Raw genomic sequence first — 13,028 nt, 5'->3', positions numbered from 1 at the left:
GAAAGTACATTTAATCTAAACTATTAAAACAGAATTACAGAAAAAATTTTACCTTGACTTTTTCTAAATATTTACTATAAATTGTCACCGGGTTATAATCTATCGTTTTAAAATTTATAAAACCAGCAAACTAGCGAAAGTAATAAAATTAGGACATTCTAGTTAATGGCAATCATTTTGGTGGGCTTTAATATCTGTTCGGAAACTCGCTAGGCGCTACGCGTGCGCTCGGGTTGGGCCTAGCGAGCTCGGGTTGGGCCTAGCGATTTATGAAAAAAATCGGAGATTAACCGGGGATTAGTTTTAGGGTATTTATATACACATGAGAATTATATATGAAATATGTCTATTTAATCCGAAGGTGAGTCATGGTTTAGTGGTTTGTTTGCTTCTGTGAATCTCATATGACCCGGGTTAGAGTAACTGTCGGGCCTTTTTTTTTGTTTTTCCAGTGCTAAGTTAAATGAAATGTGAAAAGACTAAAATGACTCCATCTTCAACCTAAGAGCCCTGCGATATTAGCTGCCATTTATTTTTTATTTGCGATTTATAGCTCTTTCTTGTTAATACTGTGGATTGTAACACAAATCGACCAGATCTATAGCCTAACATGTGATTCGAACAACAAATCTACAAAACAAAGAACCTTTTATTTTTTTTCCGATGAACAACCGAATTAGAGCAAAGCGCCACGGTGTGTCACCGTTTCACGCATATCCAGCGAGTATACAGCCGCCTATGGCGCTTTTATGAACAGGGGCTTTAATGATGGGTCCAAATTCCTACAAACCGACATATCATATGTATATTTATCATAACTAATACGACAATATCTCTTTTGTTGGGGCGACAAATTATCAAAACAATTCCAAAATTTATTTATGTATTATTACATTTTTATCACATTCATACACACACAAACTATATTACATTTTTATCACATTCATACACACACAAACTATCTAAATTTGCAACAAATTTATACATAAATATAATCTATCAAAACATATACCAACAAATAATATTGTTTTAAATCATATATTAAATTTTAAATAAAATAATTTTGAATATAATAAAAATAAAATTTGATCGTTATATATAAATTTAAAATTAAAATAACCATATCTAGATTTAATATAATAAAAGGTATATTTAAAACTCAAATATGTTGCATTTTAGTGTTATTTTTTTTTTTTGAGAAAGGGCTTTACTTTTATAAACTAAATGGCCTCTAAGGCAATTGTTTTGGGTTTGAACCCAATACAGAAAGATACTAACCAAAAAGGATCTATGGGCCTAGCCCTAATCGAATTGCAATTGAACCGAAAATGAAGAGGTAGTTAGTGACGGAGAAAAACAGAGAGTCACACCGAGAGAAGATCATCGATCAAACCAAAGCTGGAGCATTGTGGAGGAGAGTCGGGGGTTTTCGTCTCGGAAGCCTGAGATGCGGTTTCTGATGAGCAAGTCGGCTTGCCTCTCGAGAGACGCAGTTGACCGAAACTGCTGCCGATGGAGACGGTTGTTGCGTTCAGTCCAGAGGAGGTATATGGAGGCTTTCCATGCGATGAGGATGAGTAATCGATGGAATTTTGGGAGGGAGGATCCCTGTAGGCTGCACAGACCAGTATCCCAATTCCTAGAAGGCGTCCAGTTTGCTTTTCTTGCCAGACCCGACCATAGATTCCACGAGTAGGAACATTCAAAAAACATGTGGTTTCTTGATTCTGAAGCGCTAGTACATAGAATACAAGCTGGGTCTGTTGGGATCCCCCAGTTTTGCATCCTGTCTTTCGTGGGGCAGCGATTCAAAGTAATGAGCCAGGCGAGAAAGTTATGTCTAGGTATACCTCTGGATGACCAGATAGAAGCATGCCAAGGGACCTTTTGTTGATGGGGTCTGATCTCATTATAAACCTGACCTGTTGAGAAAGTTGATAGCGGCGAGCCAAGGGGAGACCAAGTGTATTCATCATTCACTTCTGAGAGGGTGATAGTAGAGAGGTGAATGTGGAGGTTGAGTTGGGCTTCTGATCGAGGTTGAGGAAGAAGCCACCTACCTTGCTGGAAGAGATCATGGAGGGTGGCAGATGCTCTTATACCGAGGCTAGTAGTAGGCGCCAAACCAAAGTATTGTCGCAGGTTGCCATAGGGACTCCAATTATCTGACCAGAACCGACAATTCTTTCCACTGCCAGGTACAATTTTGATCCAATTATAGACATAATCTCTTACCCTTAGAATCTTTTTGGTGGATGAGGAATGAGTTTGCTTTTCTCTTAGTGTCCACAGGTTACTCAAATCACCTGAGAGAACATTTTGAATGAACCAGGCCACCCAGATGGAACCCGCTCTGAAGAAGAGTAGCCACAACAGCTTGACGGAGCAAGCTTTGTTCCACCACACCAAGTTCCTGATCCCAAGCCCTCCTTCATCTTTTGACAGTGTGACCGTTTCCCAAGATACTCTTGCAGAGTGAGAGCCTTCCGATGATCCTTTCCAAAGGTAAGCCCCACACAGAGAATTTATGATTTCTATGCACTTCTTAGGGATTGTGAATGTTGAGCACCAGAAATTCGCTATTCCTGCTATCACTGTATTGATCAGTAATAACCTTCCTGCAAAAGACAGTGTTTTTGCAGTCCAGCTATTACTTTTGTTCTTGACCTGTTGAATAAGGGGGTCGCAGTTAGCTAATGACAGTTTCCTTGTGCAGAGAGGGACGCCCAGGTAGCGAACCGGCAACATCCCTCTAGAAAGCCCACACTCCTCTTCAATGTGATCGATTTCAGCCTGGTGGACACCGCTTGTGAAGAAGCATGTTTTGGTAATGCTTACCGTTAGCCCTGATGCCTGCTTGAAAGCTTCTAGGACTTCAAGCACATTCTTAACAGACTGGAGAGAGCCGTCGCAAAAGATAAGCAGGTCGTCGGCAAAGCACAGGTGCGTTAGTTTTGTGTCTTTACAAGCATGGTGATAGCCAAATTTACCTTCTTCAGCAGCTTTATCTAGCATAAGTGATAGACAATTCATTGCGATGACGAATAGGTATGGCGATAAAGGATCTCCCTGCCTGAGTCCTCTATTGCTTTTGAAGTAGCCTTGAACTGTCCCGTTGAAGCCAATCATAAAGCTAGGAGTAGAGATACACACTTGGATCCACTGGATAAGAGTTTGCGGTAACCCCATTCCCTGAAGGCAGTTGAAAATGAATCTCCAGTTGACTGTATCAAATGCTTTGGCGATGTCCACCTTCAAGGTAATTCTACTCGGACCTTTATCTCTGTGATAACCGTGGACTATCTCCGAGGCTAGTACCGTGTTCTCCACTAGCAAGCGACCCTGAACAAATGCAGTCTGGTTGGGGAGGATCATGTTGGGAAGAAGGGGCTTGAGGCGCTTCACCAAGAGCTTGGAGATGAGTTTGTAGATGGTGTTGCAGCAGGAGATAGGTCGATAGTCTCCAATGGCAGAGGCACCCGGGTGTTTAGGAAGGAGAGAGAGGATGGTGGCGTTAGAGGCTGGTGGTAAGTGACCTGTGCGGAAGAAAGAGCTGATCCCAGACAGAACATCAACCCCCACAATTGGCCATGCTGCTTTGAAAAACCCCGAAGTGAGTCCATCAGGGCCCGGGGATTTATTGGGGTTAATTTTGAATAAAGTTGAAGTAATATCTTCTGCTACCGGGAAGGAGGTTAAGGAGTTGTGAAGCTCTTGAGGACAACGGTAGTCAGTTAGGTTCTGAATCCAGAGCGGGGAAGAAGTGGTGATAGGAAGGAATGGGGGAGCAAGAATGTTTTTGAAGTGAGATATAGCGATTTGGCCCATCGCTATAGGGTCCGAAATGATGTCTCCATTGGCTAGGCAGAATGAGCGGATGGAATTATTGGAGTTGCGGACTTGAGTAAGGCGGTGGAAGAAAGAAGTGTTGTGATCCCCCTCTTTTAACCAACAGATGCGAGACCTTTGCCGGAAATAGCTCTCCTCTATGGATCGTAAGAAGACTAGCTTTGCCATGACTGTTTTCTCTTCTTGGAAGTTGGCACTGGTCGGGTCTGTTAGAGCTCTCACCTGCACAGTTTGAAGCAACAGGTTAGTTTCTCTCACTCTCTCTTGAATATTGGAAAAGTTATCTCTATTTATTTTTTTTAACACTCTTTTTATTTGCTTAAGTTTCCAACAGAGATGAGAAAGATCCAATCCGGCTCCTCCGATTTGATTCCATTCCGGACCCACCAATTGGCAGAAATCTGGGTGTTTGGTTAGGAAGTTATAGAACTTGAAGGGTTTGGTTCCTGCTCTAGGAAGGTCCACAGCAAGGTCAAGGATAGCTGGGCTATGATCTGAGACTTCAGGGGCTAGGAAATTTGCTTGGCTGTGAGGGTGGGAAGCAATCCACGGGTGGTTGACAAGGAAACGGTCAAGTTTCTTGGCTACAGGGTAGGTAGGACATTTGTTGGACCAGGTGAAGAGGGGGCCGAGGTAGCGTAAGTCAAAGAGGCCAAGCTGGGTTAGAGTGTTTCGGAAGTCAGTCATGGGAGGGTCAAGATGGTTCACAGTTGGGCTAGAATGTTCAGCAAAGTGGGTGATCTGATTGAAGTCGCCTCCAACAACCCAAGGGCAGATGTCTAACTGATGGAGCTGTTGGATAGAAAGAAGATCTACCCAAAGATCCGCACGGTCTGATGCAAGGTTTGCAGCGTAGATGGCTGTAAATATGAATTTAATGGTTCCAGCAATGTTGACCTCGCAGGTTAGAGACTGTCTAGATTGGTGGAGAATAGAGACAGCCGCAGGATTTTTCCAAATAATGATAATGCGTCCATCTGGATCAGAAGCATGGTTTGAGGTGAAGCTCCAATCCTTACAGACCTTCGACATTACATGGTTCAATTGCACTTCTTTGATATGAGTCTCCAAGAGAGCTCCAAAAAATACTTGATGACTAGCAATCCAATTATTTACAGGTTGGTGCTTATCCGGGTCATTTAGGCCACGGACATTCCAAAAAAATGCTTTAGCACTCATAGGGATTGATGAGAGGCTTCCTCGGAAGGAAGGGAAAGCTCATCAGCAGTAGAAGATAAAAGCAGAGGGAGGGGTAACGATGGAAGGTTAGGAGGAGGGGGGACTTTAGTGGGGGAGGGGGAGAAAGCTGAGAAAGGGAATTTTGAGAGGTTGGAAGGATCAGAAGTTTCAGTGAGTTTGATGGATTTGTTGTGGGGGGCATCGAGCAAAGTGAAGGGATTGAAAATGGTTAGGGCAGGAGGAGATAAGGGGGATGGTCTCTTTAGGGAGGATTTTGGTGTGAAAGGGATGGTTCTGCGGTCAGGGTTGGAGGAGATGGTTACAAAGGGAACAGAGTCAGAAGGTTCAGGTAGAATAGAGGTGGAGGGGAGGAATGGGTCAGGAGAGATTGCAGGGTGGGAAGAGGATGGGAGCGAAGGGGAGAGAATTTCTTGGAGGTCTTTCTCAAACGACAAGTCTACCGGATCAGCAAGTGGGGGCTCAGTAGCAGTAGGTAGGGTCTTTATTGCTGCCTCAGCAGTTCCGGAGTTATCGCTAACTGCTGCATCATTTGAGTTGTTGTTTTTGTCTACATCTTTAGGAACCTCAGGGACAGTAGGTGCGGATTTCTCCTTTTCAACCCAGGTTGGGTTTGCGTGGAGGCAATCTTTCATGATGTGGCCAAGTTCCCGGCAGTTGGAGCATGTCGGAGGAACCCAAGGGTAAGTGACTTCCACCGGAATAATTTCACCATTGGTTCTTCTCAATTCTATTAATTCTGGCAGTGGCTTAGAAAAGTCTGCTTCAATCTTCACATGGGCCAAGTCAAGATCAGTAAGGTTTCTCGTAAATTCATCTGTTTCTTTGGGTTCACCAATGAGACCTGCTGCAAAACTGAGACCTTCCAGGCTTCGCAGGTCCAGGGGAAGACCTTTGAGATGAGCCCAAAGGGGGATGGAAGTAGGCACAGACAGAGGAGCAGCACTTGTGTTGGTAGAGCACCATTTGGAAACGTGAAACATAGATGTTCCAACATACCATATTCTTTTTTCAAGGACTTTAGATCTTATGTACTCGTTAGGGATTCGCACAAGAATGGAGCGGTCCTTCAGGTTAGTACGAATGTCTAGTTTAGTACCTTTCCCCCACATGAAGTTGAGCACACTTTGGATGGCTTGGTATGTAGGCATTTTTGCGAAGAAGTGTCCTTGTATGAAGTCTTTGTGGATTTCTGCTCCTCGCTGGAAAACTTCATCCGGTACTGTAACCTGAGGAATTCCCGCTTCAGAGTAGGTAATAGGGGCCAATCGCTGCAAAGATTTGTTAGCAATTGGTTTCGCTTTCTGGGCATAAGTTTGAGGTTTATGAGGAGGAGGGACAGAGGTTTGTGGTGGTGGTGACTTAGATTGGGTGTTTTGTTGGGGAATAGGGAGGTAGTTTAAGGGTTCCTTGCGTTTAGTTTGGGGTGGGGTTTTCTGGTGATTACGGGAGGAGGAGGTTGAGCTAGACGGGAGAGGAATAGAATTTTTGGGAATGTGAACAGTAAAACCCTTGAATTGGTCATGGGTAGTTCCTGTAGATGCAGGGAGAATTAGATCCGATGTAGTTACTGGAACAGCTTCGGTAGTGAAGGGGTCCTGGGCCGGAGAGGCGAAGGGAGTAGTAGGTGAGCAGTCAACCTTTGGAAGAGAAGCAGTCCCAAGAGCTCGGGAAATTTGCTTCTTTGACAAAGGGGGAGAGGCTAGAGTTTGCTGGAGGGAAGGGAAATGGGTGGCGAAAGGGGGGTCAGGTGGGTCAGGGGGGTGGAGCAGAGGACTACCAGCGGTGGTCGGAGGCGGAATCAAGGCGGAGGGGCGGTCGGGGGAGAACCAGGGATTCTCTTTCTCACTCATCTCTCTTTTAGTGTTATACTCCCTTTGTTTATGAAAATGTGTCACTTTGGCATTTTTCACACAAATTAAAAAATTGATTGAAATGTATTTAAATTGTTATTAATTACACCTATTTGACTAATAGTATTTGAGATAAATAAAATTATTTATAAGATCAATGCAGTTTACAATTAATTTTCAGCTGAAACTGAATATAATTTTTTGCATTCAAATTCTAAAGTGATATTTTTTGTGTAACAATAAAAATATTAGAATGACACTTATTATAAAACAGAGATAATATTTGTCAAAATAAAATGATTACTTAACACACAGTTGTAGAAAAAAACAATCTCATTAAAAGATAAATTCAGTAGCTAAACATGAACAAACTACTTGAGGTCGTTCTAAAATGTTAAAAACATAAAAATAGAATCATTCTAAAATGTTTAAAACTGGACATGAGACTTAATATTCAGGATTTGGACTCCATCTGATATCCATTTTGAAAATAAAATATCTGGAACGTCTGAATCGGGATATTAAAATCTCATTAAGAGATAAATTTGGTAGCTAAACATGAATAAACAAGTTGAGGTCATTCTAAGATGTTAAAAACATAAAAAATAGGGTCTTTCTAAAAAAAATTTAAACTAGGCCTTGGATTTATTATCTAGGGTAGGATTCAATCTGAGATACATTCTGAAAATATGATACCCGAGGTGTTCGAATTCAGATTCGAATTGTAAAATCTTGGACCCGCCAAAACTGAATCTGAATATGAGTATCTTGATTTTAGATCTGGATATCCGGATCAAGATCTGTATTTTAAAATATATTAATTTTTAAATTTTAGTTATAATTATATTAGATATATTTATACATAAAATTATTTTTATAATATTATATTTTAATTTCTAATATTATATACTGATAAATATATATTGATAAATGTTGTATAAATATTTAATTTATGTATTTTTTTAAAAAAAATTAGTATTTTTTTTTAATTATTTTTACGAATAATCCATATACTAATCTACGGATCCGCCTAATCCAAATCTGATATGTTCCACCTTTATTTAAACATCTATAATTGAATAAAATATCTGCACAGACGTGCGCATCAAAATCTAGATTTAGATTATTTAATTAGTAATATTCACCTAATATAACAATTGATTTGTTAGAGATTTATATGATTTTCTTTATCTGTAAAATGTTTTTTTGGTATTCAAAATTAGCCTAAATTATCTATTAAAACAAATCACCCAAATGTTTTGTTTCAAAATATTTTAAGTTTATTCCAATTATCTGATATTTTATAAAAAAAACTTAAAAAAGGGTTTTTTTACCTGCGTTTTTCATAAGAACTGAACTAGAAACGAATTGAACTAAAAAATTTATTGGGTTTCTACTTTCTAACATTGTCGTTCAAACGAAACTGAAAAACAAAATAAAATCAAACCCAAATTCATAAATAACAAAACAGTTTTTATATCTCTTGAACTAAAAAAAGCAGATAACCTCAACCAAACTAGAACTAAACCAAAATCGAGATTGAACTGAACATCGAACATCTATGTCTAAACATATTAGAGAAAAACCAGATGGGTTAATTCAGCAAAAGACATTCTGCGATCAAAATCTAGTAATAATATTATACATATTATACAGGTAGTAATATTCTTTTGGGTAAATATGATTTCGGTTTTGTTAATTTCCGGTGCGAAAACAAATGCAAAAGAAAAACACCGACCAAAATGTGAGAGCGTGGTCCAGTAAAGCTTAATCCGTTACCAATCTCTTGAGTCTACTATGGGGAAACTCTTTCAACATTTTCAACACTTCATACGTCCTTGTCTCTCTTCCAAGGTAGAGGCAAAGGCCCAGCGGAGTTAACCCATCCTGTTGGGATTAGTACAAAAAAACAGCATCATCAGAATCTTAATAACAATAATAATACAAAAGCGGACTAGTGGGAAGGTGATGGAACTAGCCTTGTTTTTCACTTGTATGTCAGCCCCTTTTATCAAAAGAAGTTTCACGATGTCGCTTCTTCTGGCCTGTACTGCAACGTGCAGGGGCGTCCACCCGTCCTGAAATTTAAAAAAAAAAAAATACAATGTGTCAACCAACCATCTGACACATTCGCTAATATAAGAATGTTTTAACATCATTACCCTGTCTTGCGCGTTTATATCAGCGTTATACAGCAGGAGAAGTTTTATTGTGGGAGCTGATGCTGTCTGCACAGCATAGTGCATCAATGTCGCACCTTCCTAACACATAAACGAACTAATCAGAGATCGCAGCAGCATCTGAAGCAAGGGAGAGAGATTATTATTACAAGGTGACCGATCACTTACATCATCAAGAACAAACGGGTTTGCCGATTCCCTCAGCAGGTAGTTTGTAATCGCCTGTTTTTTACCAATTATTGCTCGGTGAAGTGCTGTCAACCCACCCTAGATTCCACAAACAAATTATATTTTAAAAAAAACACTACTCGATTATAAACAAAAAGTGCAAAAGATTAAGATAAAAATCCACATACCACGTCCGTTGCATTGATATCAAGATTATGCTTAAGCAAGGAGTCAACCAGATAAAATTCCCCCGAAGCTGCCAGTGTGTGAAGAGGAAGCCACTTTTTCTGATAAACACAACCACCATTAGGCTACTCCTAATTCAAACTTTAAACAGAACTAAAAAAAATAAAAAATCACTTACTGAGGTGGCAACAGCTATGTGAGGATTTCGACTATTGAGCATAAACTTCTCTTCTTTCGAAAGCAGCTTCCGAGGGCCATCGAGCTTCTTGCCATTGGGATCATACTTATCGCTATTGAAGAACTTGGTGACGTGTTCGAATCCCTTTCCATAAACTGCCCATCTCGGGTTCTTCGGCGCTACTCGCTCACTCGAAAACGTTTCTTCACCCTTCTCTCCTCCATCTCCATCAAACGTCGTCGGTTTATCGAGAACCACAGGTTTCAACTGATTCACCTTGGCTTCCTTGTACGTGAGATACTCCTTCAAATCCACTTTCCTCAACGGAATCAGCCCTTGCCTCTTCTTCTCCACCTTCACTCCGAACTCCAGCTCCTGCGCTATCTTCCTCTTGTCCTTCTTCGTCAGATTCACCTCCGCCTGAACATCCCTCCATTCGTCCGGCACGAGATTCTCCGGCTCGATCTCCGCCGCAGATTCAACTATTCTCTTTCCCCTGCCCCGCTTCTTCGGAATCTTCCGCTCCTGGATAGCTTCACGGGAAACGATACTGACCTCCTCCTCAAGGTAAGGGTCTTCGAAGACGCCGTCCTCGTAGACGAGACAGTCTCCCACGGTGAAGTCATCGGCGGCATCCGGGAGAATCGACGTTTGTGAAGAGTAAGAAACAGAGCATAATCTCTTCGGAATAATCAGGGAGTGAAGAGAAGGAGAGAGTCGAGATGGAGATGGAGATGGCAGGAGTAGAGAAATGGTGGTGGCGAGCTGCATTCTCTCTCTGGCCTTATCGGATTCTCTCTCTGGGGATGACGACGATTATTTTTGCCTTCATTCGAAAAGCACCTTCCCTTATTGGGCCTAACTAAATGGGCCTGATTCAAAATTGGCCCAAACTATGTAAAGCCTCTTCCGTCATTTTTGCCTTCATTCGAAAAGCACCTTCGTTCATTGGGCCTAACTAAATGGGCCTGATTCAAAATTGGCCCGACAATGTAAAGCCTCTTCCGTCGTCAGAGTTTGTTTATTAAATCTCTTTGCTTGCTTCCTCTCTGCTTCTTTCGGATCTGAGCAATCGATCCTCGGAGATTCGAAATCCTTTGCAAAAATGATGGCGCGACAGAGGAATCATCACCGCCGGAAAACGTCGTACTCAACCCTCGTCTTCGCGGTGCTGATTATGTTCACTTTCGTGATTTTGTTCCTTCTCGCGCTTGGGATCCTCTCGCTGCCCAGCAACAATGGCGGGTCCTCCAAAGCCAATGATCTCACTTCCATTGTCCGTAAAAACCTTCAGAGGTACCAAAAAAAATCCCGATTCAAATATAAGATCTGGCGTGTTTATTTATCATCATCTTTGGTATTCTTTTTATTCCGCAGAAACGGCAAAGATGTTTCGGAGAACGAGCGTTGGGTTGAAATTATCTCTTGGGAACCCAGAGCTTCTATTTACCACAACTTCTTGGTGAGCGAATCTGTTTTCAGTAGATATCAACAATTGATAACATAGAGCAGGTGATATTGATCAATCAATGCTAGGAAGACATTTTTTGATACGGAGAGGTTGTGATTTAAAAATAAATAGTAAAAGTAGGGAAGTAATTTTCATTAGCCTAAACTGACTAGGGAAGTGTGTTAATTATTATTCACGATAGACGAAGGAGGAATGCAAATATCTAATAGAGCTAGCTAAACCGCATATGGAGAAGTCAACTGTTGTCGATCAGAAGACTGGAAAGAGCACAGATAGCAGGTCTTCCTTCTACTATCAAGTGAATTTCTCAGTAGGCTTCTTTCTTCCTCTCTTTTGACTGATCCTTCTTCCTCAATAGGGTGAGAACGAGCTCTGGGACTTTTCTTCCAAGAGGACGCGACAAAATCATCCGTCAAATCGAGAAACGGATATCAGATTTTACCTTCATACCAGTTGGTATGTGCTTGAAAGACCTTATTATTTTACCCCAATAATGCTAGAGCTTGATCCGCGCTGTTGTTAGTTTTTATTTTATTTCTTATAAATTGTTTAATGACATTTCCAAACACATAAATTTTTCGTTTATGCAGAGCATGGGGAAGGTCTTCAAGTTCTGCATTATGAAATAGGGCAAAAGTACGAGCCTCACTATGACTACTTTATGGATGAGTATAACACTAGGAACGGAGGGCAGCGGATTGCCACTGTTCTCATGTACCTGTATGTAACTTAAAAAAACTTTGGGATTCAACAAGATGTTGCTGTTGTGTTCTTTTTCTTTTTTTTATTAACGCTCTTTGGCTACTGTGCAGGTCAGATGTAGAGGAGGGGGGTGAAACAGTGTTTCCCTCAGCCAAGGGTAACTATAGCGCAGTGCCTTGGTGGAATGAGCTGTCAGAGTGCGGGAAAGGAGGGCTGTCCGTGAAACCAAAGATGGGAGATGCATTGCTTTTCTGGAGCATGACACCTGATGCCACTCTAGACCCATCTAGTCTTCACGGTGAGTACTGAGTAGATATAGATAAGTTTTGTAAATTTGATGATTGAGAAGGTTTGGGAGCTGTGTTTTGTCAACTGTGGATTTTGAGATGTTTGATCCACTTTGTGCAGGTGGATGTGCTGTAATCAAAGGGAACAAGTGGTCATCCACAAAGTGGTTGCGTGTACACGAGTACAAGATTTGATCTAATTATTGAGGTATGTTTATTTAGTTCTAGCTTCATAAAGTATTAGTAGTCGACGCATGGAATATAGTTTTTTGTTTGTGTGGGTTGAAAAGTAGAATGTCATGTAAGACGAATAGTATTCAAGTTTGTGGTGGTTTAATCCTACATGGCAGGAGGTGGATTCGCCTAACATACTTGAAAGCTGAATATAAGAGAGAAGATGGGATTACACTAGTAGTAGTAGGAGAAGCTTGTGATGGTAGATGGCATTGTAGGGCACTGGGAGTTCGTTTTTAGATAATAATGTTTTGTGGATTGAGAAAGATAATAGGAATGTTGATTGAATGAAGTTGGGTGGTGTCTGTTTCACATATCTTACGATAGTGAAATAAAGTGTGGGGTGGTGAAGTAATTCAAAAGACAAGTAAATCGGAGGGGAGGATGATTAATGGGTTTTCTTCTTTTGTTTTTTGATTAAATTAGGAGGAAGAAGCAAAGAGAGAGAAAGGAGGCGTAGGAAAAGGTCAGAAGAATTGGAGCCCTCTACTTGCCTCCTTTAGATACTTATGTTTATCTTTAAAGAGTAGATATTTTGTATCTCAAAGAAAAAGACGACCCACTATTTGAGTTGATTTGATATGATTTGATTAATACCACTGCCATTTGATGGGATTATTGATGAAAAATAAATAATGATATAGAAATTGTGGTCAGCGGAGAGAAGGTTCCTTTCTTCTCTCATTAACCACCTCTCTTCTCTAAATGAAATTATATTTTTTC

At 40.8% G+C, this 13,028-nt stretch overlaps 3 protein-coding genes across 3 annotated transcripts; 1 reads left to right on the top strand and 2 right to left on the bottom strand.

Moving 5' to 3' along the window:
* Window positions 1-1,364: 1,364 nt before the first annotated feature.
* Window positions 1,365-4,881, bottom strand: LOC106397955. The gene is made up of 3 exons (XM_048740220.1): window positions 4,237-4,881; window positions 1,851-4,071; window positions 1,365-1,615 (listed from the first exon to the last, which is right to left on the bottom strand). The coding sequence occupies exons 1-3, from the start codon at window positions 4,879-4,881 to the stop codon at window positions 1,365-1,367; spliced, it is 3,117 nt and encodes a 1,038-aa protein (XP_048596177.1).
* A 3,616-nt stretch (window positions 4,882-8,497) lies between these two features.
* On the bottom strand, window positions 8,498-10,425 carry LOC106366329 (ankyrin repeat domain-containing protein, chloroplastic-like). The gene is made up of 6 exons (XM_013805923.3): window positions 9,612-10,425; window positions 9,436-9,534; window positions 9,248-9,346; window positions 9,062-9,160; window positions 8,879-8,977; window positions 8,498-8,786 (listed from the first exon to the last, which is right to left on the bottom strand). Exons 1-6 carry the CDS (start codon window positions 10,380-10,382, stop codon window positions 8,667-8,669), a joined length of 1,287 nt encoding a protein of 428 aa, XP_013661377.2. The 5' UTR covers window positions 10,383-10,425; the 3' UTR covers window positions 8,498-8,666.
* Window positions 10,426-10,648: 223 nt separating this feature from the next.
* Window positions 10,649-12,923, top strand: LOC106366330 (probable prolyl 4-hydroxylase 10). The gene is made up of 8 exons (XM_013805924.3): window positions 10,649-10,907; window positions 10,989-11,073; window positions 11,264-11,361; window positions 11,441-11,538; window positions 11,673-11,802; window positions 11,895-12,082; window positions 12,193-12,279; window positions 12,732-12,923. The coding sequence occupies exons 1-7, from the start codon at window positions 10,717-10,719 to the stop codon at window positions 12,264-12,266; spliced, it is 864 nt and encodes a 287-aa protein (XP_013661378.1). The 5' UTR covers window positions 10,649-10,716; the 3' UTR covers window positions 12,267-12,279; window positions 12,732-12,923.
* Window positions 12,924-13,028: the final 105 nt, after the last annotated feature.

The sequence above is a fragment of the Brassica napus genome, chromosome A9 (assembly GCF_020379485.1).
Source record: "Brassica napus cultivar Da-Ae chromosome A9, Da-Ae, whole genome shotgun sequence".
Lineage (NCBI taxonomy): Eukaryota > Viridiplantae > Streptophyta > Magnoliopsida > Brassicales > Brassicaceae > Brassica > Brassica napus.
This window is presented reverse-complemented; position numbering and strand designations above follow the sequence as displayed.

What these genes read in the sequence shown, in the direction of transcription:
- LOC106397955 (XM_048740220.1), bottom strand. Translation starts at nt 4,881, where the DNA reads ATGTCGAAGGTCTGTAAGGATTGGAGCTTCACCTCAAACCATGCTTCT. An exon ending in ACCCAGATTTCTGCCAATTG is followed by an intron (nt 4,072 to 4,236) that starts GTGGGTCCGGAA and finishes CAAACTGTGCAG; the next exon opens with GTGAGAGCTCTAACAGACCC. An exon ending in TTCTATCTGGTCATCCAGAG is followed by an intron (nt 1,616 to 1,850) that starts GTATACCTAGAC and finishes TGGTCTGTGCAG; the next exon opens with CCTACAGGGATCCTCCCTCC.
- LOC106366329 (XM_013805923.3), bottom strand. Translation starts at nt 10,382, where the DNA reads ATGCAGCTCGCCACCACCATTTCTCTACTCCTGCCATCTCCATCTCCA. An exon ending in ATATCAATGCAACGGACGTG is followed by an intron (nt 9,347 to 9,435) that starts GTATGTGGATTT and finishes TGTGGAATCTAG; the next exon opens with GGTGGGTTGACAGCACTTCA. An exon ending in ACCCGTTTGTTCTTGATGAT is followed by an intron (nt 9,161 to 9,247) that starts GTAAGTGATCGG and finishes TTTATGTGTTAG; the next exon opens with GAAGGTGCGACATTGATGCA.
- LOC106366330 (XM_013805924.3), top strand. Translation starts at nt 10,717, where the DNA reads ATGATGGCGCGACAGAGGAATCATCACCGCCGGAAAACGTCGTACTCA. An exon ending in TTTTACCTTCATACCAGTTG is followed by an intron (nt 11,539 to 11,672) that starts GTATGTGCTTGA and finishes TCGTTTATGCAG; the next exon opens with AGCATGGGGAAGGTCTTCAA. An exon ending in AGACCCATCTAGTCTTCACG is followed by an intron (nt 12,083 to 12,192) that starts GTGAGTACTGAG and finishes CACTTTGTGCAG; the next exon opens with GTGGATGTGCTGTAATCAAA.